This window comes from Leucoraja erinacea, chromosome 16, assembly GCF_028641065.1.
Source record: "Leucoraja erinacea ecotype New England chromosome 16, Leri_hhj_1, whole genome shotgun sequence".
In the NCBI taxonomy this organism is placed as follows: domain Eukaryota; kingdom Metazoa; phylum Chordata; class Chondrichthyes; order Rajiformes; family Rajidae; genus Leucoraja; species Leucoraja erinaceus.
This window is the reverse complement of record NC_073392.1, coordinates 37,961,686-37,988,635: the sequence shown is the minus strand read 5'-3', so window position 1 is coordinate 37,988,635 and position 26,950 is coordinate 37,961,686. Positions and strand designations below refer to the sequence as shown.

General features: G+C 39.8%; 1 protein-coding gene across 4 annotated transcripts in view; it reads right to left on the bottom strand.

The window, feature by feature from the left end:
- iqsec1b (IQ motif and Sec7 domain ArfGEF 1b) overlaps positions 1-26,950 on the bottom strand; it is a 434,251-nt gene that overhangs the window by 129,072 nt on the left and 278,229 nt on the right. Inside the window, exon 1 of one of the 4 annotated variants that reach the window (XM_055648195.1) lies at positions 22,799-24,492. The exons of the other annotated variants lie outside the window; for them this stretch is intronic. Coding sequence (XP_055504170.1) covers positions 22,799-22,845 — 47 coding nt within the window. The 5' untranslated portion in view covers positions 22,846-24,492. Of the gene's footprint in view, positions 1-22,798; positions 24,493-26,950 lie in introns of those variants that run through there. 4 annotated transcript variants of the gene reach the window in all.

Sequence of the window (26,950 nt, the reverse complement as noted above, 5' to 3'; positions counted from 1 at the left end):
TTTTGTGCCTCTAGTGGACATCAGAGGAGAGACACACCTATTCTGCAGAATATGAAATTAATAAAAACACTTCTTTGTCTGAATAATTCTTATTGTACCATATATAATTGGGTTCTTCTTATATATTGTGTTGTTCAATTTTTTCGGGGAGAAGAGGATCGTTCCTATATTACAAGAAAAACAATCCTCTTTCTCCATTTTTATCCATTCTGTCTGTTGGGTAGAACTATCCAGCCAAAAATCCACCCAGGAATAATACATAAAATTCGGGAGTGAGAGTCCCCCGACATCTTTTGGTTTACATAAGTGTTCTTTTTTAATTCTATGTGATCTAGAATCCCAAATAAAATGAGTAATATTAGAGTCTAATTTTTTTAATTTTTTTTAAAAAGTATTTTGGTATATATACTGGTATAGACTGAAATAGGTATAGTAATTGGGGTAGGAAGATCATTTTTATTGCATTTATTCTAGCTAATAATGATAAAGGAAGTGTTTTCCAAAATGTAATCAGCTTATTAAGTTTATTTAATAAAGGTTTAAAATTAACGTTGAATAATGCTTTATATTTTTTAGTAATCTGAATACCCATGTATTTAAATTTTTCTGTTGCGATTTTAAAGGGAAACTTCAGTAAGTGTGTAGGTTCTTGAGGTTTTAACGTCATGATTTCACTTTTATTCCATTTATTCTATATCCAGAAAAAGACCCGAATTCCTCTATTAAATTTAATAAATTTGGTATGCTCGTTTGTGACTTTGTAATATATAAAAGTATATCGTCTGCATATAATGAAATTTTATTCTTTGAGTCCCTAGTATTATAGCCCTGAATATTCGGATGAATTCTTACACTTTCAGCCAAAGGTTCTATCATAAGGGTAAATAGCAGGGGTGATAACGCACATCCCTGCCTATTACCCCTTGATAATTGAAATTTTTGAGATAACATGTTGTTAGTTAAAATTCTTGCCATCAGTTTATCATACAATAATTTTACCCATGTAATAAAATTCTCTCCCATACTAAATTTTTGCAGTACTCTATATAAGTACTGCCACTCTACCTGAAGGTAGAGTGTCCTTCGTTCCCACTTGCAGACTTACATGTTCGAGTTTTGCCAGTAAGGCTGCTCCGCCCCTCCACCGAGTCTGCATCGACCAGCAATCCCCGCACATTAACACTATTCTACACACTAGAGATAATTTACATTTATACCAAGCCAATTAACCTACAAACCTGGATGTCTTTGGAGTGTGGGAGGAAATCGAAGATCTCAATGAATACCCAAGCGGTCACCGGGAGAACGTACAAACTCTGTATAGACAGCATCCGTAGTCGGGATCGAACCTGGGTCTCTGGTGCTGTAATCGCTGTAAAGCAGCAACTCTAGCACTGTGCCACCTTGACCTACCATTCTTGTAATACTTGGCTGTTCTGTTACCTCTCCTCCTGTTCACTGCTGGGGTTTCACACTCATTCCTGCCTCTGGTATTATTGCTCATCCTTGAGCAGCTGGCCCTAACCGTTCTTTTCTTCAACCTGTTTCCCAGAGGTCATCTGAAGGAAAATGGCATATTTCTAAATGGATACAGTATCTCCGTTGCACCAGAAGCACTTCAGAAAAATAAATGACTTGGAGGTCATTCTGGTGAGAGGCAAGGAATGAGGAGTGAAGAAGTGACAGAAAGAGCAGACAAATATGGGCGCAAGAGTACAATAATTAATCAATATCAAGGGAAAGTATAACGAGGATAGAGGTTGACAGGTTGGAGAATACTGTGATACTCTCCAACCAATTGACAATAATTAGTGCTAATATTATGTCTAATCCTTTTGGAAAACCTTCCATTTAATTAGTGCTGTCCTAAATAATAAAAATATGAATTTTATCATTCCTTATCACTGCACCATATTGCTGTAAGGCAATTGTGATAACGCTGATTTAGACAACAGACAATAGCCAATAGGTGCAGGATCAGTACCCCGTTCCTGCCTTCTCCCCATATCCTATTTTTAAGAGCCCTATCTAGCTCTCTCTTGGAAGCATCCAGAGAACCCGCCTCCGCCGCCCTCTGAGGCAGAGAATTCCACAGCTTCACCACTCTCTGAGCGAAAAAGTGTTTCCCTGTCTCCATTCTAAATGGCTTACTCCTTATTCTTAAACTGTGCCCCCTGGTTCTGGACTCCCCCAACATCGGGAACATGTTTCCTGCCTCTAGCATGTCCAAACCCTTAACAATCTTATATGTTTAAATGAGATTCCCTCTCATCCTTCTAAATTCCAGAGTGTACAAGCCCAGCTGCTCCATTCTCTCAGCATATGACAGTCCCGCCATCCAGGGAATTAACCTTGTAAACCTATGCTGCACTCTCTCAATAGCAAGAATGGCTTTCCTCAAATTAGGGGACCAAAACTGCACACAATACTCCAGGTGTTGTCTCACTGCTGGGGTTTGAGTACAACTGTACAACTCTGTACAAGCTCTGTACAACTGCAGAAGGACCTCTTTGCTCCTATATTCGAGTTCTCTTGTTATAAAGGCCAACATGTCATTCGCTTTCTTCACTGCCTGCTGTACCTGCATGCTTACTTTCATAGACTGAGGTACAAGGACCCCCAGATCCCATTGTACTCCCCCTTTTCCCAACTTGATGCCATTTAGATAGTAATCTGCCTTCCTGTTTTTGCTACCAAAGTGGATAACCTCACATTTATCTGCATTAAACTTCATCTGCCATGAATCTGCCCACTCCCCCAACCTGTCCAAGTCACCCTGCATTCTCATAGCATCCTCCTCACAGTTCATACTTCCACCCTGTTTTGTGTCATCTGCAAATTTGCTAATGTTACTTTGAATCCCTTCATCCAAATCATTGATGTATATTGTAAATAGCTGCGGTCCCAGCAGCGAGCCTTGCGATACCCCACTAGTCACTGCCTGCCATTCTGAAAGGGACCTGTTAATCCCTACTCTTTGTTTCCTGTCTGCCAACCACTTCTCTATCCATGTCAGCACTCTACCCCCTATACCATGTGCCCTGATTTTGTACACTAATCTCCTATGTGGGGCCTTATCAAATGCTTTCTGAAAGTCCAGGTACACTACATCCATCTCCCTTGTCCATTTACCTATTTACATCTTCAAAATATTCCAGAAGATAAATCAAGCATGATTTCCTCTTCGTAAATCCATGCTGACTCGGACCGATCCTGTTACTGCTATCCAAATGTTCAGCTATCTCATCTTTTATAATTGACTCCAGCATCTTCCCCACCATCGATGTCAGGCTAACTGGTCTATAATTCCCTGTTTTCCTCTCTCCTGCCTTTCTTAAAAGGTGGGATACCATTTTTTCATTGCTGAGCCCTAAACCAGACCAGTCAATGAAATCAGTTCAATGAGGTGTGGAAAATGGTTCCTTTACATAATACCTAGAGGCTTAAACTGCAATGAGATTTTTAATAATTCATGGCTAATAAATTTTGTAATCCAGGATTGCAAAATAACAATGAATAAAAATATCTGAATTACAGCATCTTCACTATGTGGATAAGAAACTGCATTGAAACGGGAGATGGGGAATGATGATTTTACTTTGTTAAAGACTACTTTAAACAGCTGGAGATCTTTGCAGAATATTGGTTTCAGGCACAATGAATTTATGAATACATTTGTGCTCATGTTCTGATTTTATTGACTGAATTATGAATAGTTAAACCTTTCATTTGTATCTGCTCTTCAGAGTTTGTGCACGACTCAAGGACCCTTGCATGAGCATCTGCTGGAACAGTAGCAACAGCCAAACTTTGCATATTCTTAAGCCAGTGGGCAATCTGCTTCATTCGACATGCTGTCATTATCTTCAGCTATTTTCCATGTGTTTTAACTCCATTTTGCAAGGCCCCTTCTGCTCTCAGAAGATAAACTACCTAAACATTAATACTACTTCTGCATATTGCATGACGCATTACGTTTCTTGCATGTTAAATAAGAGAATAGTCACCAATACATAAAAATTTGAATAATAGCATCCATATTTATAAACACAAATTTAGTACTTGTACCAATTAAAATTTAACGTAAAAATACTTGTAAAAATTAAAATTTCAAATGTGAAAGCTGATTCTACAAAATTTGCATTAGGAAAATTTGCAAGTATCATTAATTCCCACAGAAGAAAATATCGTAAGTCAATATGCAATCAAGTTTTACCAAAACTATTGTACTTTTATTTGCTGGAAAGTATCCCCTCCAAGCCATGCCTCTCCACGTTATCCAACTAATGTAAATAATGACTACTTTGCACTCTTAAGCACTTAACGCCTGCTATATGCAAAACATTGGTCGCAATTTAAACAATTAAAATCGTGGAAACAAATAGTCCCAGAGCATCAAGATGTATAAAGAAAATGACTGCTAAATTTTATGGAGTCTATTTCCTTTCTGTCAGTGTGTCAGTGTGTTGGTTATTTAATGATTCTATTAAAGGAAGAATCACTGAGACAATGACAGTCAGCAAATAGGCTCAATAATAAAAGTGCCATACTTTATATTAAACATTTGTTCAATTTAGTAGTCAGCTTCTTCATTGACATCTTGTTAGATGGATGATCTCAAAGCAAACCTAATGCTAACATAGTCCTAAAAGAACAGATTTAATATGGAGACTACCAATTTGCAGTGGTGCCTGTCCTGAAAGATGTAACAAAAGAGAAAATCCACCAGCTGTCTTAAGACAGCCTCTCTGGAAAAGCAATCAGCATTGTGAAAGTTAAATGCCTTTGTGAATATGCTCAATATACTAAAGCTGAAGACGGGATGTACCATCTGCAGGCCCCAACCCATTGGATTTTGATTGATGATAATTAGGAAATAATAAAATGCATAAATAATTTCTTCTATCAGATGCTAAATAGGACTCTTCCCATACAGTTACTCTAGGTCATGCAGACATTGTACGGCTGTGTGAAATTAAATACAGCACTCCAACTTTTGTTCTAAAAAGGAAATCAGCTTTTAATAGATCATATTCCTTTGCAGAACAAAAGGACATTTCTTCCAATGGATTAACAAATGATTTAAATTGAGGATTAATACATGGCCGTCAATAAATATTCTTTGAAATTAATAACAGATTGAAATAAAAATATATTAGTGAATAATATGATCGCACTGTATACATTTCAATGCGGTAAGAAGCAACCAAAGTATCACAACGTCTTTCTTCTCCCCAATTGCTGATACCATGTATTTTCAGCATATTGAATTCCAATGCTGGCTTTATGCCACAACAAGATGGAACTCGGAGAGCTAACTGTCACCCTCCTTCAATTTCAAGTCCAAAAAAAAAATCGAGGTTATTTTCTCTTTTTTCCCCTTTCCTGAAGTGCAACAACTCAAAACATTTGCTCGACACTTATCCACTTTCTCAAACCTTGAATATTAAGACATGAAAAATTGAGCAGTTTGTGAGGAGTATATGTGTGCCCTTTGTCTCTGAGCCTTTGTTAGTGTGATTATCTCCAAAACAGTTCCTGCCAGTTTGTTACTAATTAGTAGACAATTCATATTTACACCATTCCATGAACTGAAAATCACTGTTACCTTAAGTAGAAAACCACCATAATTGGTTTAAACTTGCATTTGTTTGCCCTACTTTTTTCTGCTCCTTTACTCAAGTAGACTGCAGGTTAGAGTCCACTGTAGGAAAAGTGCATCCATTGCCAAATTTACACTCCAGAATTATCTGTTCAACACAGTGCATGCAAATACAACTAACTGGATTGTCCCTAAACGCATTCACCATGAGAAATCAGAATTATTGCATTGACACATGATACACGAGGGGATGATAGTGTCATTTTGAGACGGGTATGAATAGCAATATTAATAATGCAATTAGACAGAAAGATGTGGTGGTCTGAAAGTAATGGGATGAGCATTATGGCTTCTTTCTAAGAATACCAACTAGGCCCTTATCATGTATCTGTACACTGTGAATGGCTCGTTTGTAATCACATATTGTCTTTCCGCTGGCTGGTTAGCACGCAACAAAAGTTTCTCACTGTACCTCCATGGCAATAAACCAAAACTATGGAAAATCTAGGCCTGAATAACAAACTAAGGAATGAAAGCATAAAAATGAGACAGCCACAGCATCAAGCTGATGAAAGACTGATGCAGGCAACAATAAAATGAAGTGAGCTTCATACTAAAATATCTTTGTAAATAAAAATAAAAGTAGGACTGATGCAAGCTGCACCAATCACAGGGCCAATAAAGGATAAATAGATTTGACCAATTAAAACGACAGTGAGGTAATTTTGAAAAGCACCAAGATACAAATAACAATTGCCTTCACTGTATTATGCAAAAGAAAAAACACAACTTAATTTTTCTGTCTTAAATGCCTTTCCTGAGTCAGTGAGAACTTAGGACCTGGGGCGGAATAAACGTGAATTGAGTGTAATCTGTAATCGATGTGTAAATATCACAAAAAATAATTAGTTTAATTTGTTAATTATGCTCTGAAGACATTAAAACATTATTAATGGATCCTTTAAAGTTCCCAAAGTGATTATTAATATTCTGATATGGATTTATATGGATGACATTGACGCTCACAGAGAAGCATCTTCCTGGAAACAAGTGATGACAAGCAATAAAATGCACTCATTACCAGTTGAAATGGGGAAACCTACAAATCTGTGTTATAGAATAACTGACTCTCTTAAAATTATCATCTGCAATTAGACTTGAAGCATGGTATTTACTTAAAAAATTAAAGAATTGAATGTTAAAGTATTGTTTGAGCCAATAAGGGACAACAATAGAATTTAGAAGTACTGCTTATACCTGTTACACATGTGATCAGGTATCACATGAAAATGACTGGAAACAGATTTGGGTGACAGTAGACATATTTATGATTTGCAAGGCAATTCATTTACTGGCAACATGGCCCATATACGATCTAAACTTCTGTGCAGGTGCAGTTTAATAGAATTCATGTTAGACCATAAGGCCTTAAGACATAGTGGCAAAATTAGACTCTTCAGCCCAACGAGTCTATTCCACCATTCAATCATGGCTGATCTTTTTTTCCCTCTCCTTCCCATTCTCTTGCCTTCTCCCCGTAACTGATGCCCATACTAATTAAGTCAGCCAATCTTCTATCCATGCTAGAACTTTACCTCTAATACTGTCTCGTTTAGCACCTTATCAAAATCCTTCTGAAAACACCATCTGTTGACTCGCCTTTGCCCTACATTACCTCCTAAAAAAAAACCTCCAATTGATTTGTCAGGCAAGATATCCCCTTAACAAAACCATGCTGACTTTGACCTATTTTATCATGTTCTTCCTGAAGTTTCAATATTTTTAAGGGCAAAGATTTGCCAGTGCACATAATGTCCAAAATGATAACTTTTAAACTCGAGAAAGGAAACGTTCCTAGAAAGGAATGTTAAAATTTGCTTTATTATTCAGCCTAAGTCATTGATTCAAAACAGAACATTATGGGAATAAGGTAAATACAAGTGGAGTCAAGTAACCTTCAATAACAAATGAGGCATTGTCTAGTCTTTTGAAAGGGAGCTGCCAGACCATTTTCAAGACTTTGCTGCTTCAGCTGGAAACAGCTATTCATTAACCAGAGTCCAGTGCATTTCATATAAAGAATTGAGCTGTTAGTTTTGCCTTGAACACCCAATGGGGATCATTTGACATGGAATTTTTGACACCTAGTATTTTATTGGAGTTGAAACTATACCAAAGAAGAATCAAAATCTGAATATTAATTGCACATCCAAATTTTGATTCTAGTGTGGCATTGTTTCAAATGAATTCCATGTGCTAACTCTAAGCCTAGGTTAGGGTAAGGTTAAGGGGCTGTCCCACTTGGGCAACCAAATCCGCGAGTTCTGGCTAGTTTGCCCTCGACTCGTACTCGCAGCATGGTCGACACGAGGTCCTAGGAGGTCTTTGTAATTGTCCTTCATGCTCGTGTACTTGAGGCCTCAGCTAGGTCGTAGCGTATTTTTCAACATGTTGAAAAATGCCCGCGAGTAAAAAAAGGTCACCATGGAAAAAAAAAATCAATACTTTTTTACTCGTAGGTCTAGTCGTAGTAGATCGTAGTAGGTCAGCATGTTAGTCATATGTAATCGAGGGTAGTCGAAGGTAGTTGTAGATAGTCTTCATCATAGTCAAAGGGAGGTCGAAGGAGATCAAAGGGGGTCGTCTTCACTCTCCACTATTCGGTGCCCAATTTTTCCAGTTAGTCGTAGCTAGTTTTCAACATAGTTGAAGGAGGTCGAAGGAGGTCGAAGGAGGTCTTCTACATAGTCGAAAGAGGTCTTCAACATGACATTTTTTCAAACTCTCCTAAACTCTTCTAAACTCGCCAATTACGTCGCCCAAGTGGGACAGCCCCTTTAGAATCAACTGATTAAGATCAACTAAAGTACTGCAATGAAAGAGTACCACCAAGTAGGTTAGAATTAACTGGTTTATGCAGTAACCAGGGGTTCACCAGTTGAAACACTTCAAGAATCCTTCCATTCACTCAGTTGTAACTGGCATGATGCAAAAGCTAAATAGGTAAGGCAATATAAGCAATCAAATTTAATGAATGATAAAGGTGCATCACAAAAAGATAGATACAAAAAGTGTGTACTTCCACAAAGAATTGATGAATCATCCATGTACCAATGCAGGCCTGTACGAAGCTTTTCAAAAAGGGGGGTGGCATGACAGGATTAAAAGAAATTTAATGTGAAATAATGTGCGTGTTGAGCACATCACGAGCACGAAGCGTGAAGTCACTCGATGCCGGGGTCCAGGGCCCACTTAAGGGCTCTGGAAGCTCAGGGGTTTTAGATGCTCTCTGGTGCATTATGAGAATTATTTTGGAGCATTGTTGCATTAAATTTATGACCAATATTTCAGAAATTAACAGGAATCTGAGAGGTAGCTTTTTCACACAAAAGAGTGGTGGGTGTATGGAACAAGCTGCCAGGCGGACAGACTGGCGGACAGACAGACATACATCGCACCCCCCCCTTCCTCTTCCACTACTTACCTGGAGGAGACGCGATGCATCGAGCAGAATGGTGAAGCACAAATGATAGTCTGATCCCGCCCCGGGCCCACTGCGCACGCGCGGAGAGACAGCGCCATTTTGCGTCGCTTCCCCAACTGCGCAGGCGCGAATGGGTGCATTTGTTTCTCCCCAGCGGCTGAAGCCAGAATTTCGGGCAATTTCCCACAAAGTGGAAATGCTGATTGTGCTCCGATTTAAAAAAAAAAAATTCTGCTGATTTCTTCTTACTCTGGGGTCGACACCCAGCGCACCCCCCCCCCCCCTCCCCTTCGGACGGCCATGCAATGGAATAAGAAGTCAAAGTTTTGCAACATCTGAAAGAAGAACATTTTAAGAGGGTCAGTGTAAATACAAGATGTGCTTGACTTACTTGATATATCGGGGAATAGAGTAGATACACATTGATTTCATCTATCTTCAATCATCAAATGAGATTTCTCACTCATGCTAAAGACAAAATGCAGGACCCTTCTTTAGACTGTGGAGTTATAACATGTGATGTTATAAATCGGGAACCTTCTTCCGACAGAAGAAGGGTCCCCTTGATCTGAAACGTTTCCCATCCATTCCATCTAAAGATGCTGCCTGACCCACTGAGTTAAGGGCCTGTCCCACGAGCATGCGACTCCATGCGGCAAGCGCAGCCTAACGTGGTCGCTTGAGCCGTACGGCCTTGCGGGGCCGGTCCCACTTCGATCGCCGGAGCCGTATGGAGTTGTGCGGAGCTGGTCCCAACATCACGCGGGGCTCCAAAAAACTGACCGTGTTCAAATATTCCGCGCGGCAATGGCCTGCCGGCCTCGATGTTATACGCACTCACTCGACGGGCGTGCGCAGCGTCTCGACGCCGTACGCAGCGTCTTGACGCCGTACGTCACGCGCGAACTTCCCGCGGACTTCGCCCGGACTTCACGTCACTCACTTGGCCTCCGCGTGGCTCTCGCTTCCGGTTTGGTCGCGCTCGCTGCATGCAGGCGCATGCTGGTGGGACCGGTCCTGTACAGGGATCACTCGACCTCCGCGCGGCCCCCGCTTCCGGTTTGGTCGCGCTTGCCGCATGCAGGTAGCATGCTCGTGGGACAGGCCCTTTACACTTTGTGTTTTGCTCAAGATTCCAACATCTGCACTTCAACATTTGTCAATTTTATGCAGTTCAGAATTTTGACAATTTGTTAACAGAAATAAACAAAGATGGGGGTAACACTCAATAAAATGTTCATTAGCAAATGGCCTTTAAATGATTGCAATTAAACCTCAAATGTAATATTTGTTCCAAACTAACCACAAATTGGCGGAAATTGAATGACTGATGTCATTGTCCTCAGTCCCAAACATAAACATTTCATAGCTCAGTTCATAGCCATTAACTCCATCCCTCTTCCTGCCTTTGATCTAAAACCATATTACACTGTTCACGACATGGGCTTTCCTCAACAAGCCCACTCCCAGCAGGCCACTCTGCTGTACTTTGCTCTCCTTCTATCCACTAGTCTGCCACTTGTGGGCAGGGATCGCTGGTCGGCGTGGATCCGGTGGGCCGAAGGGCCTGTTTCCACGCTGTATCTCTAACTAAACTAAACATCAGTTTTATATTTTGCTGCAGAATGAGCTGCAGGCTACATAACCAGACCATAAAACCACCCATTCCATCGCTTCTGAATCCAATTCCACCCCATCTGAAAAATTCTCATTGTACTTAGCTTAAAGCTCTGTCCCACGGTATGAGTTCATTCCAAGAGCTCTCCCGAGTTTAAAAAAAAAAACGTAGTAAGCACGGAGAATGAACGTAGCGGGTACGTCGGAGCTCGGGGACGTCTCTCAGTGCTAACGGCAGTTACTCGGGAAGACTCGCTAACGGCGGCAGGTAAGCATGGGAAGACTCGTTGCTCAACATGTTGAAAAATGTCCACGAGACCCCCCCAAGTACAGACGAGTGGCCATTACCGTAAATCTCCGAGTTTGAATCAGCGCAAACTCGGGAGAACACTTGGCATGAACTCGTACCGTGGGACAGGGCTTTTAATCCCTACTTTTGATCATTCTAATATCCCCCTTGCTGGGGTTTTAATTCCTAACTGTATCATTACATCATTCAAAACCTTGTTTATCATCAAGGCAATCATCTTAGGTAATAATTAGTTACTCCCTACGGCAAATTAAAGATTCTAAAATTCTCACTGTTGTTTATAAACTCTATGCTCTCCACTGCACCAACAACATTCGAAGATCTCTCCATTCCTCAAATTCGAGTTTCTTTAGCATCCAAAAATTTAACTGGTTCATCACTGGCTGTTGCATCTTCAGATGTAATGGCCGAAAGCACTGGCATTTTCTCCCTAAACCTTGCTGCTTTTCTAAACTCCTTTTTGATCAAACGATTTGATCAAACTTTCTGCCTTATTTTCCACTTTTTAAAACTACTTGCTGCCATTTTTTGAAAGAGAGGATTATAAAATGTAGGGTCCCTATAAATACAACATTTAATTGTTTGGGAAGACAGGTCTCCCTTCAGTTTCTGTCATTTCAAAGAAAACAATTCAAAATATTTCCAAAGTCTCCCCATAGCTAATACCCGCTAATCCAGGCAACATCCTGGTAAACCTCTTCTGCACCCGCACCAAAACCTCCACATTCTACCTGTAATGGGGTGACCACAATACTCATGCACAATCTTCTATATTAATTATAATTGTAAATGGAGTGAACATAGGACTCATTAGATAAATGGCCAATTCTGGATCTTCTGATCGAAGGAAAATCAGTAAGGCAGCAGTTATTAAATGTAACCTCACCAAGGAACTCCTGCAGTAATGCTCTACGAGTACAATTGTCGTCATTCACCATAAATACGTTCTATAGTATCACTTTTGCTCTTTAACTTCATTTTGCCAGAATTCATGAACAAATATTAAGTCAATTTTTTCCAAGTGCAATGACATACTTCCCTCCGGTATTTGGTTTGTATTCATATTGTATCAAGTGTTCAATGAAGTCTAGTATCCAGTGGCTCTGGTGGAGCTTGGATATCAGCAGGTTACGCTGGAATTGCATCCAGGCTCCTAAATCTTCAATATTACAGTTAGAATATTGATGAGACTCAGAATATTCACTGTTTCCAGTGTAGATTAGTGTCACTCATACTATGAGCCATACTGTGGCTCCGCGAGTGAGTTATGCCAATCCAACACTGACAGTTATATAAATAGTAGAATGCAAGCTCTCAGAAGAATGAAAAGTATTATAAAGGAAAAAAAAATTACTTGCCTCCTGAAAGATTAAGAAATTGTTGTGTTAGATAATGTTTACTGAAAGGCTGTATCCTATGTTTCAGTTGTCTTACAGTTATACACTTGGATGCACACAACTGGCATTAAACATTGTAAGCACGTTGGTCAGGCAGAATAAAAATCATATTTCACCCCATTCATATTTTCCATGTGAAAACAAATAATTTCAGAACTTGTTACAAGAGGAGGTGCTTTGTGCAAATAATTAAAGTCAACCAACACGAAGCAACACAATAACTTCTACCCTTAACTACTTTATAGGTGTAGGCGAGTACTTAAGAAAGTAAGAGGCCATGAAATATCCTTGGCTGGTAGGGTAGGTCAGGGTAGCATCAGGGTAGTGTCAGGGTAGCTAAGGAAAGAGTGGATCACCATCGGCACAAAAGGAGCAATCTATGTGGGAGCCATGGGATGTGAGCATGGTCCTAGATGAATACTTCTTATTTACCAAGTAAAAGGAGGTGGAGGGTAGCAAGCACATGTGTTGTAGCCATTGAGCTTAACTCAGTATGTTATAACTTTAACCAGTTACCTTTAGATTTTATCTGCCTGTAATTATGTGGGCGGGATTTATACGTAGTCTGAGGTGTGTTTGCGGCTGGGATTCTCGCGCAGACTCCCAAGGAGTTTAGTTTAGTTTAGTTCGAAGAAGATTGGGGAAGATACATAGTTTTTGACCATGCATGAGCATGACCACGAGTATGATTGAAATGTATTTAGACAAGAAGAAGCTAGTATGAATTATCTTACTGTTTGTACTACTACAATAAAGAAACTATTAATCAAGAGTGTGGTTGGAAGATTTATCTTTCGACAGCATTGAATGTCTCGTGGAAAAATGAAATGAAATGAAATGATTCAATTTATTGTCATTGTCAGTGTACAGTACAGACAACGAAATGCATTTTTAGCATCTCCCTTGAAAGGGAGACACAGGGCGTCGCGGTGTGCCCGCGCCTGCCGCCGTAATTACATTCCATTACAGGCAAAGGTGGGTGAAGTGTCTTGCCCAAGGACACAACGACAGTATGCACTCCAAGCGGGATTTGAACCGGCTACCTTCCGGTCGCCAGCCGAACTCTTAGCCCATTGTGCTATCTGTCGCCTGTGGAGAGCTCGTGGGTGCGTATTCATTACATTCTGATCCTCGGTCATCAATTAAAGTGACTATCGAGGACTAAATCCTTGAGACGATGTAATATCTGCCACTACAACATGGGTGATACATTAAATAGTTTGGAGCATGTCAGTGTTAAGGTGGAGACTTTAGATGTCTTGAACACATAAGGGCTGATAATCCCCAGGGCTGGGTAAGATCTACCTCAGAATTATATGGGAAACAAGGAAGAGATTGCTGGGGCCCAAACTGAGATTTCTGCAAATACATTTTCTGTACCGAGGAGCCAGGACACTAATGTTGTTCTTTCATTTAAGAAGAGTAGGCCATAAACCGGGTAGCTGCAACCTTACATTAGTGGTGGGGAAATTATTGGAGAAAATTCTAAGGGAATGGATTAATGTTCATTTGGAAAGGCAGGGGACTGATTTAGGATAATCAGCAAGAGAAATTGTGTCTTAGTAATTCAATTGAATTTTTGAAGAGATACTGATGAAGGAAATTGAGAAAGGCAGGGTGCTAGATGTTATCTATACGAACTTTAGTAAAGCATTTGGCAAAGTTCTGATAGTAGGCTGGTCCAGAAGGTTCAGACACACAGACTCCAAGGCAAGCTGGCTAATCGGTAGGAAGACCTTTGAAATCTGTGAGATATATTAATAACAAATGTGAATGTAGGACGTAGGATTAGTAAAGTTGCAGATGACAAGAAAGTTAGCTTTGTTGTGGATAGCAGGAAAGGTTGATGGATATAGATTAGGTTGAAAGTTGGGAGAAGCATTAGCAGATGTAATTTTATCCCAACAAATGCGAGGAGCCACAATTTGGGAAGTCAAATAGGGTAGCATATATACTGAAGATGGGAAGGCACAACAGAAAGGTTGAAAGTTCCTTGAAAGTGGCAACACAAGTCGATAGGGTGGTGAATAACCCGTTTGGCATACTTGTCCTCACTCTCAACAACCTCTCTGTTGACTCCTCTCACTTTCTCCGAGTTAAAGGTGTAGCCTTCGGCACTCACATGGGCCCTCACCAAAGCTTGCTTTTGTGATGGTTATGTATAACAGTCCTTGCTTCGGGCATACACTGGCCCTATCCCCCAAATTTTTTATCCACTACATCGATGACTACATCATCTGGGCCAACATTTCAAGAGGCATGGATGGGATAAATGGTCAAAATCCTTTTCCCATGGAAGGGATCTCAAAGACAAGGGGACATAAATTTAACGTGAGAGGAAGGCGTTTTGAAACGGATTTGAGGGGGAAGTTTTTTTCCTTCACATGATACACTGCCTGATATCCGGAGTACACACTGCCAGAGAAGATGGTACAATCAGATACAATTAGTACATTTAAGAGGCATTTAAACAGACACTGAAATAGTCAAGGCGTAGAAGGATATGGTTGTATTGCAGGATAATTGTTTTAGTGCAGATGGGTGAAAAAAATCGACATGGACGCAGTGGGCCAAAGGGCCAGGATCCTTGTTGTAGAACTACGATCTTCATTTTGTAAGACAAATATTTGTACAAATGATGTCAGCGTAACACATGTCTTCAGGATACATCTGGCTTTGACAAATTTTGTTTAAAGAATGCATAGTAAAATTCTTGCTTTTACAGAGAGCCTTTCACAGTTTGTCCACACTGTTTAGACAGATGAACTTAAGTGTTAGGACCATTTTCTTGGCACAGCATCAACCGATGTTCTACAAGCAGTAGAACCCAAAGAGCTAGAGCAAATCAGCAGGTCTTGCAGCATCTCTGGAGTACATGGATGGGTGATATTTTAGGTCAGGACCCTCCTTCAGGCTGTCACAGGGGGAGAAAGCTGGAAAAGAGATGGGAATGGGAAAAAGTTTGGCAAATGATTGGTGGAATGAGTCTGGGTCAGAACAGGGTCGAAGAGTGGGAGAGCAGCAGCTATACTATACAATGATTGGTTATTTTGGGGTTTTGAGAGGAATGTTTTAATACTAAAGAGAATTGAAGGTCTACAATTTAAAACAGTCTATTAAGTTTATCAAGATTTCATTTGAAATACTGACATCAATGTACTATATTAATATCTGCATATGTATATTTACATTGTTGAATCAATGGTATCTCACTACTACATAAGTATTTTAAAATACTGTTCAATTTTGTCTCAGGACAGTGTGAATATATATGTCACATATTGTTTTTCTGCATATGTACCTAATTTACATTATTAATACACACATATTAAACAGGTTCTATAGTCCTAAAGATATTACGTTACATTGCAATTGCCTGCTGTTGAAGTAAAGTAAACACTAAATAGCACTTCCTATTTTTTTTTAGCATATTCAGTGTCGTGACTCCAGCACGTAAACAGGCCCTTCAGTCGACCCAGATTGCATCGACCAATAATCACCACGTACGCACTAGCACTAGCACTATCCTACACATTGGAGCCAATTTACTATTTACAATTCTTACTGAAGCCAAATAACCTGCAAGCCTGTATGTCTTTGGAGTGCGTGAGGAAACCTGAGCACCCAGAGAAAACCCATGCATTCACAGGGAGAACAGACAAACTCCATACAGGCAGCACCAGTAATCGTACCCGGGTGTCTGGCGCTGTAAGGAAGCAGCTCTACCACTGTGTTGACTTTGCTTGAGGGGCAGATGCAAACTGGGTGTCCTTACTAATAAAACAAAAGCAAACAGATCACCAACCAGATACATTAAATCTGTTTCTCTCTCCATTGATGGTGCCAGACCAACTCCTTATTTCCAACATTTTCTATATTTAGTTCAGATTAGTAACGGCTGCTGTTTTTGCCTGGTCTGAAAAATGACTGCCCTGGGTTGCTCAACAGTGCTAATAACTTTATGAAAATAACTTCCAATGTCTGCTTCACTAATGAGATAAACTGAAATCTATGAAGTCACTGCATGTGAAAATAGATAAAAATAAAATCTGCCACAGTCAATAATTTACGTTACTTTAAGAAACCTTAAAAATGGCAGCCTTTAATTGGAAATAATTGTGTTTTGGCACTGAAAAAACAGAAATTGATGAAAGGGTGGTGGCAGTGGTAGTAGTCTTAGTCCTTCTGACATTAATTATTGGAGATTTATGGATTATTCCGCTATTTCTCAACCCTTCAATTTGATTGGTTAAGGATGTCTGGATGTCCACATTTACCAGTCTTGTTTCTGGGTCGTTTCCGTCGGCCTGCAATTATCAGTTTATGTTTTTTGCAAATTACTATGCAAACAAAAAAAATTAAACAACTTGTGGGTAAATGTTGACATTGTAATTGGCCCTGTTACAGCTAAGGTAAGGGTCAAACATTAAGATTAAAAACTGCTACTAATAAATCCAGAACCTCTACCCAGAATAGAAGATACAGTAGGTATGTTGCAAAACGTACCTGAAGCGTCGCTGAAAATCTGTCCCAGCCCGTGTGCGTGATTTTGGCGCCGTTTAGAGGGGGCGGGTTTAAAACGCGATTTTCCCTAGGCTGTTCAAATCGCGGTTTTTCAGCCTAGTTAATTATTAACGAAAAATCGCTGGAAGATTCCCTCGCTTGAGCTATTATTAGTTTTAAGGGCTTTCCTTAATTGTTATAGTAGGTTAAAAATTAACCTCTAAACCCCCGACCGCCGACAACGGGCCAGATCTCATACAGGGGAAAACGGAAGGTAGGCTGTTTATTTTTACGTTAAAAAGGGCTTCTTAAGATCCCTTTATACAAAGTTTAATGTTGCGAGTAGCTAATTTTGGGCCCATTATATCCCGCAGTATTTTTCTGGGCATTTGAGGCACAAATCTACCGCAATGTGAACGTTCTAAACCAGCGCGTTCACAGGATCCTACTAGAAAGCGGATTTAAATTGACTTCAATTTACAGCAATTAAACACTAAATTCCGTCCATTTGGCGTATAAATTAATGTAAATGAGATTTAAAAATCATGTTTTATTGTGAATTGTTTGTGAATATTATTTGGACACTTAGGCTATTTAAAAATGTTAATCATTTATTAAGAAATGGATAGATGTTTAGATCTAGTAATTGAAGTTTGGAATTAGCTACAATTAGGTAACTAACTAATTATATGCTTTAATTTCAGGTCATCCAAGTAAGATTATTTTATATTTGTTTCAGAATGCTTCAATCTATGATAACTGAAAATTGGCAAATGATAGGTGTTCTCTTAATTTTTAAGAAAGTTATGGGATTTTGACTGTCCACGATCACAGCTTTTTTGTTATGTCCATAGAAAATCAATAGGGAACAAGATGCTAATTTCCGAGTATATAAATGGCCATAACTTTTTAAATACTTGAGATATGAAAGTGAATTAGGTGTCAAATTAAACTTCTTTTTATGCTTTATCTGATGGGATAAATTGCAGACTTGATTTTTTAAATCTCAAAATTTTGTAACATTGCTAGATACAGGAAAAGAAAATATACAGTTAAAATTTTTGTTGTTGCTGTTTTTAAGGAAGTAAATAGAAATGAATTTCAACCTAGCCTTGATACGATCAGGCTATTATGTGCAAAATAATAAACAGTTCTCTGAACCAACACAGTTTATTTAAGTTTTCTGCCTTTACAAGCAGTAATATTTGACCAAATTTACAAGCATACTTTCACTGTGAACTATTCATGTTTCCTACAGTTTAACCAGGCCCCAAATTTTGATGAATGTATTGCTGTAGAAACTCAAACATACCGAAACAGCATAACATGGGACTTATTCGTTTGCTATTTTCTACAACATCTGCCCACCAAAATCCACAACCATCAACTTGAAAATATACAATCAATACCAAATTGCAGCTGTACGTCAGAATCATGATAAATAAAACAACACAATGAAATGAAAAGGCATGAACACAACAGCATTCAATCAGAACCAGAAGGTCCCGGTTTCGCCATTACTTCATATGTTTATTACAGCCAACTCAAAGTCAAAATTATGGACTCCGTCCAAATTGTGTTCAGTTTGCTGGCCTCAAATTAATCCTAGGCACACAAATAATAGGAGCAGCTCTGCTGCGAGAAATATAGGTATTTTGCACGTTTGAGACATTCTTTTAGAAAGATGTCATCATGTTTGCTTCAAATTCAAGTCCTTTCTACAGCAATTTGGACTTAACATGGACATTTTTACAACCAAGAAAGGCCATTTTAATCAATTCCATTTGTTAGAAATATGTGAAATGTTGTAAATTCACAAAGCTAGAGCCATTGCCACCGTCTTTCATTGTGGATAGTGTTTCGAAGATATATTACCTAAAATGTTATAAACTTGACATCCCACAAACAGGAGGGCATCCTTGTCACCAATTTACCTTTCCCCTAGTTAAGCACGAATGCTGATCATAAGCTGACTATTGTGTATATTAGTTAAGTCATGATCAGAATATCACCAGTTGCTGTCTAATGTCAATGATTCAACACTGGATTCTCTTTATTTCCTATATATTGGCCTCAAGATTGCTAATGTCTTTACAGCAAAACTGTCAACACTGGTAATCATTACTCCATGTCGCTAATGGCATTTTATAGAACATGTAGAAAAATTTAAATAGCTTGCAGGATGTGCACATTGGCAATGGCAGCATTGTTTGTTTATCTCCACGCGTGCAGTGCAGAGCATACTAACCAATGGTCGCACATCCTGGTTTGGCAACTTGAATGTCCAGGAACAAAGGAGATTACAGAGAGTGGTCGCCCATCACAGGTACTGCCCTCCCAACCATTGAAGGAATTTATATGTGGCAATGCCTCATAGAGGTGGGCCGGATTTGTCAAATACCCACTTCACCCTGGCCGTGCTCTCATTTCACACCGACAGTTGGGAAGGTACAAAAGCCTGAAAGCCGTGCCAACCAGTTTCAAGAAACATATGACAATTAAACGACTGACTCTTGACAATCGTCAAGGAGTTCTTTACCATCCAGAACAAAGCAACTAGTTTAGTTTAGTTTTGAGTTACAGTCCGGAAACAGGTCCTTCGGCCCGCTGAGTCAGTGCCGACCAGCGATCCCCATACATTAACATTACCCTACACACGGGACAATTTTGCATTCAAATCTTCTATGATTCAGACTTAATCACATCATTATTTCCAGATCCCACAGGTTGGTTAGAATACCAGACGGTAAACAGTCTCAGGAGAGGATGAATAGAAGCCACATGTAATTGCTTGAAGTTTGCAGTTTTTCAGTGCAGCCAATTGCTAGTTTTCTGCCACTGACTACAAAATCTGGACCGATAGAATCACAGTGATTTTCACAAAAGCGAGGCTCAGCAGATCCTCTGGTCATCACCAAACAGAATAGGCGTTGCAGTACAATGACTAAAGCTAGCTGAGATCATTACATTCTTTCCAATATGATTTAACTTTGTTAAAGGCAGTAACAATGGTACGTAATGCAAGCTGCACTATTATCAAAATAGATTCTATGCTTATGTCCAGATAAAAAGACTGATATTTATTAAAAATGTCAGTTTCAAATGACTAATTAGCCCAAATACCTTTCCCAATTTTTTAATATTACAACTTAACTATTAAATCAATACCATTTAAAAAATAACTGATGTTAAAGTCCACTGGACATACCAGTAAAATTATTAGATTAAGTATTACATATAAACATAGAAAATAGGTGCAGGAGTAGGCCATTCGGCCCTTCGAGCTTGCACCGCCATTCAATATGATCATGGCTGATCATCCAACTCAGTATCCTGTACCTGCCTTCTCTCCATACCCCCTGATCCCGTTAGCCACAAGGGCCACATCTAACTCCCTCTTAAATATAGCCAATGAACTGGTCTCAACTACCTTCTGTGGCAGAGAATTCCAGAGATTCACCACTCTCTGTGTGAAAAATGTTTTCCTCATCTTGGCCCTAAAAGATTTCCCCCCTTATCCTTAAACTGAGACCCCTTGTTCTGGACTTCCCCAACATCGGGAACAATCTTCCTGCATCTAGCCTGTCCAACCCCTTTCAAACACTTAAATTGAAACAATAGACCAACAGATGGATTTGCTATAATACTCTCTAGATTTCCATCCTGAATATGATTTGTTTCCATTATTCACTTACACATAAGCTGCATATTTACTCCAAGCTTTCTTTTCATTTCTTTACTTTTACTCAGGCTATCCTTTTAAAAATGGGCTTAATTTTAAAAAGATCTTATTCAAAAATGATGCTCATATAAAAACAACTAACAGGAGAGCATAGAATAATATGAGTATGCAAAGTATATATCCTAAATGTTATCCCCCTCGTGAGTGACAAATCTGATGCTCAAACTTTCATTAACCTATAAACTTTCAGATATAACAATTATTAAGAATGAAAAAATTGGATACCCATGTCTCAAATAAGATATATACCTTTCATATCTCAAGCCACGAGCCCAAATTCCACGTTATGCCTTTGAATCACCAAGTGGTCCCCACAGACAAAGGACCATTCTGACATCACAATTGTGGATACAAGAAACGGCAGATGTTGGTTTCCAAATAAAGACACAAGTTGCTGGAGTAACTTAGCGGGTCAAGTATGGGATCCCATGGGCTTTGGCTGACTGAGCGGAGGTCTACGCTTGGTCTCGCCAATGTACAATAGGCTACATCGGGAAACATACGATTGGATTGTATCCTAAGTGGAATACGAGTTGTTGTACATTCACGATTCCTAATTCCCATTTTAACTCCTCTTCCTGTCCCCATACTGACCTTCCTGTCCTGTGCCTCCTATATTGCCAGAGTGAGGCCACAGGTAAACTAGAGGAACAACACCTCACATTCCACTTGGGTACCTTTCACCTACATCCCTTTCTCCAGCTTCACAATTTGAAACTGTTCTATCCTTTTGTCTCATATCGGGTGAAAGAGATTATGGGGAGAAGGCAGGAGAATGGGTTTAGGAGGGAGAGAAAGATCAGCCATAATTGAATGGTGGAGTAGTCTTGATGGGCCGAATGGCGTAATTCAAATTCTATCACTTATGATCTCATGATCACATGATCTTATCTGTCTTTTCATCTCTGGCGTTTGCCCGCCATCTGCCTATCAACACCCCCACCCCTCCCCTCACTTATATAAACCTATTACCTGCCAAACTTTGGATGCCCCTCCCATCTTCCAGTTTTCTTCTCCCCCTCCTCCCCCCCACAATTCTTCTGAACATGAATCGGGACCCGAAACATCATTTATCCCGAGATGCTGCCTGACCTGTTGAGTTACTCCATCTCTTTGTGTCTTTTTCCCGACATCACAATTGCTGTTTTTACATTGGCGATTAGAAAGTCTGAACTTCACAACAACATTTTTTAAAGTTTAGTGTATTTTTCCCGGAGGTGTTTGAGCATGCACGAATGCCGCTTTATGGACACAAGGTGTCCTGATAGTCTGTGGGCAACATCACTTATCATGCTTTAAGATGTGACAAAAGACCTTGGAACCTATCCCCACACTCAAGGATCTTAGAAGATTTATATTTGACCAAATATTTATCTGATCAGCTCACTGAAGCTAATTGTATTAGTTCTATTGATCACACGTTAATATTAGTGACCTTAATCGTCCTATTGATACACACATTAAAATCTAGCTGAAACAAGAAATAAAAAGCAGGTCTTGTATTATTAATAACTAGGCTAGATCCTGCTGGTGTGGGCCCACTATCTTCAATTGAACCCCGACCCAAACTGCGCACACACCCATTGGATTGGGATGCAGAGAGCCTACTTTGCTGGCCCGAATTGTCCCAGATTTAAATTGCCTGTGTAAGAAAAAACTGCAGATGCTGGTTTAAACCAAAGATAGACACAAAACGCTGGAGTAAGTTAGCGGGACAGGCAGCGTCTCTGATGAGAAGGAATGGGTGACGTTCCAGGTCGAGACCCTTCTTCAGAACTAGCTTGGGTGAAGGCCAAAACACTGATTAACTAGTGTAATGCTGGACAACCTTAGGAAGTTCGAGACGTCTGTCTTTGAATATAGAGGTTTTGTACTCTCTGGCATTCAAACTTGCAAATGTCTGTTATCCCATTTAGAACCCCAATCATATACAAGTAAACTCTGACACCAACAGTGCATTTTTATCCAGGTACAAAAAGCACAAGCAGCCTCTGAAAACATTTCAATTAAAACTCACAATGTTTGAATGACTGCCTTACATTTTAGACTAACAGCCTATTTTTTGAGAGAAAAATAAAAGTTTTGAAAGTATTCAAATTCTAAAGACTGATTCTGCCAAAACAAACTTAAAAGAACATCTTACCTGATGGTCCGCACAGAAATACAGTACTTCCACATCAGATTCCACATGTTTTTGAAATCACCAGTTTGGTCATTTTATTCCGACAAATCTCGGAGTTTTAGTTGCAGCAGCGTAAAAGGCAGCTTTCAAGAGCAAGCAAATTACTTCCTGGTGGAACTAGCAGGCAGTAAATGACTCACAATCATGAAACAATTTCCATCCCAACTTATTTAAGGAAAATGTGTATATCCTGAAGCCTCAAAAGAATATTGTTAACATTTTTCCAAGATTTGGTGTTTCACTATACTTTGCGACATTGACGTGTTTTCTCGATAAATAATCTGTTGATTGTTGAAAGAGTAACTGAAAACATATGATGTTCACAATTACCAAGTAAGGTAAAAGGCTAAACAACCCCATGTGATTTGACAGTTGAGCTCCAGCACTGGTTGGTCCTCTGAACATTACTTTCCAGAAGACAGCAAGCTATCAACCACACACCCAGAATCATCTGGTGGGGACTGTTTAAACTCTCAGCAGCCCGCTACGTTTTTTTGGCTTGTCTGGTATAATAAACCATTTCATATGGAGTTAGTAATGAATAGATCTGTGTATCTTCCCTGTAAAACATTTGGCAAGAAACTATAAATTGCGGTTTTAAAATTTGTTTACTTGAGTGAAGTCACCACTTGCAGATTCAGAGTTCCAGACATTAAAACATTTATAGAACAAGCTTCATATCTAATTAAATATCTAAACCTGGAAGCATTTTGTTTAACTATTCTTTGAGGGAAACTTAGCTAATAATACTACAAAACAAGGACCAGATTAGGCCAAATTCCTCAGGCCTATGGATTGTAAAAATACATTTCCCACTAGTCCGAACAGAGTTCACCAATTTCCGAAAATAAAACAGAAACTACTCGGTCTTTCTTTTACATAAACGGTTAAACAATCCTGCTGAATCCAAGACTATTTTCTATACAAAATAAGGCAGTTGTCCATAGTTAACTAATTGAAAGATCAACCTTTTGTAGAGTCAAAGAGTGTGGCTGGGATACTGGATATTTCTAACTATCTTCACTGAAAATACCAGTATCTCAATAAAGGAAGTGATATTGGGAAAAGTGATTTATGATAAAAAACAGATGAAGGAAAGACAACGGTGAGATTAGTAGATTTAAGCACTTGAAAATGATGCTTTCCAGCTCCACAATGCAACAAAATTCTACTCCCGTCTGACAGTACCAAACATAACCTTTCAACGACAATGCTGCTTCCTGCTCCTCAGCCAATTTCATCTCTCCCAAGCCAATGTCTTTTAAATTCCTTGTGATTTATTTGTAAGTCTACTATGTGGGACTCATTTTAGAAGCCATGTTACTCATATAAACCCATTGCAAGGATTCAAAGAATACAATCAAGCCAGTCAAACAAGGATGTCATGCTAACCTTTACAAAATACTAATTAGGCAAAAGAGTGCTTAAGATTTCAAGAAAGTGCATAAGAGATTCATTAAATGCTACCAGAGATGAAAGACTGCTTGCTTCTTGCGAATGAAAAGAAACTGAAGTTGTTCTCCTTGGGGCAAAAAGGATTAGTTCTGAGGCTTTCAGAATTACACACCTGGAAGGCATCTGTCGAGTTGAATCAAGATTATTGTCATATGCACATGTACGGTGAGATACAGATACAATGAAAAATCTTACTTGCAGCAACATCAAAGGCACAAAGACCCAGAAAAACAAATTTAAAAAAATTATATATATTATAGATAAATTACATCTAAATCTTTTTAAAGATTGTGCAAAAACAAGAAATTGAAGTAAAAACAAATTAGAAAATAAAACAAGTCCATGGTAGTGCAAGAGGTGGACTGCAGTGTTCCATTGTCAAGACTCCCGTCGACCCGTCCTCGTGGCCTACCAGCGGGCTTGGAGCGCCGTTTCCTGGCGGGGACCACCCAGCACCTCGGCCTCGGTGGCGGCACAGCGTTGGAGCTCTATCGCGGAGCAGAGCGGGCGATGCCTTGCCTGGGTCGCCGCGCTGGATCGACGCACTGGAGCTCTGGTGAGCTGAGACCGCCGTGTTCAACACCTCCGGGCTGCGGAGCGGGCGGCGCTGATTACAACATCGGGAGCCTGGGAGCTCCAAACCGGCGCGGCCTTGTCGGCTTCGAAAGCCGCGGTCTCCAGCTAGATAGCGGCCGTTCCAGGTGGCCCAGCCGCTGAGAGGACTCTCCCGACGCTGGGGCAAGACCACCCGGTGAGAACGGCCAGGAACATCGGGCCTCCGTAGAGGCAATTGCGGTGGCCTCAATAGGCCTGACTTTGGGGTGAATCTTGGGATGGGGACTGGACATTGTGCCTTCCCCCACAGTGGTGTCCATTGTGTGGGGATGATTTTTTGTCTGTAAGGTAATCCTGTTAGTCTGCGTCCAAGGTGGCTGCCGTGGAGGGAGAGTGGACACTGGCGCGCTTTAGCTGCCGCTGCTCTCTCTTCACATTGTGTTTTTGATTTTTGTTTTTGGACTGAATTCTGTTTTTAGTTTGTGTTTCTGTGCTGTCTTTATTATTTATTTTATTCTGATTATATGTTTATATTCCTGTTAACCTATGTAAGGTGTCCTTGAGATGTCTGAAAGGCGCCCAATAAATAAAATTTATTATTATGAAGATAGGATTAGTGTTGCGTTGGTCGACTCAAACACCTAATAGATGTAGGAAACGAGCTGCTCTTGAACCTGATGGCATGGGAGCTCAGGCTGCAATACGTCCTGCCCGATGGTAGATGTGGGATGAAGGCATCTTCCTGACGATAGAAGGATCCTTGATAATAGATGGCGTCTTCTTGAGGCAACACCTCATGTAGATGCTTTTGAAGGAGGGGAGGGCCATGGCAGTGATGGATGGGACGGAACCCATCATTCTCTGCAGCCTCTTGCATTCCTGGGAGGTAGAATTGCTGCTCTAGGCCATCATTTAACCTGCCATGATTCTTTCTACAGTACATCTGTAAAAGTTAGTTGGGAGTATTTGAAGACATGACAATTTTTTAAACCTCTCGGAAAGTAGAAGTTGGCTTGATTATGAATATGTACTGGGACCAGGACAGGTCACAGGAGATGTGAACGCCCAAGAATTTGAAGCAGCTAATTCTCTCCATCAACGACCTACTGCTGATGCCCTGGGCTGGAATGACCCGACAGTCTTTTTAAGACAGCAAAGCTCAGCACTCACCTGTGCCTCCTGTCAAAACCCCAAAACTTTGTTTACATATTTCTAATTCCTCTGATATTTAGAGGTGCTTTCAAAGCCTAAAATTGATGTAAATGATTGAACCCAAAACTAAATAAACTATGAGACACTGAAGAACTGTTTCAACCCATTAAAACAAAGCTAAATCATTAATTTATCCTTTTCCTCCTTACCTTGAGGTCAAGAACCTCTCTTCAAATGAATAGCGATTCCAATCCAATGCCAGATTTGACTAGTGAGGAATTGGAAAAGGTGATTCCTGAATATTATAATACTAGATTCCATCTGAAGTTCTGTGAAGGTGTTATAGAGACTGATGTACTAATATCTACCACTCAGCTTGTCCCAAGCTTAGTGACTCTGCGTAAGCATTGACATAAGGTAGACCTGCAGAATGCTGATAGTTCCATTTAGAACTGCTGGCCCCAGTCAGTGTGATATACTGTAGTCCTATAGTCTTCTACCAGTGACCACAAATGATTTGCATTTTTAAAACACTGAAGTGCAGGAATCTGAGAGATGACCCAATAGAAGTATAAAACATTATTGTAAGAGGCATAATTAGGGTCACACATAAAAAGGCTTAGGTTTAAAGGTGAGAGGAAGGAGTTTTAAAAAGGATTGAGGGATTTTTTTAAACACAGAATGGGTCTTATATGGAATGATCTACCAAAGGAGGCAGTAGAATCAGATACAATCATATTTAAGAGACATTTAGGAGGGACAGATTGTAAGGCATAGAAAGGTTCAACCTAATGCAAGCAAATGGGATTAGGTAGAAGGGCATGGCAGGCTGAAGAGCCCAATTGTATGCAGTACAACTATTTTCTTAGGTATGGTGAAATAAAGCTGTGCTACATGAAAATAACATGAAACAAAAATTTACAAAATAATGCAAAAGACTAAGAACAAGCA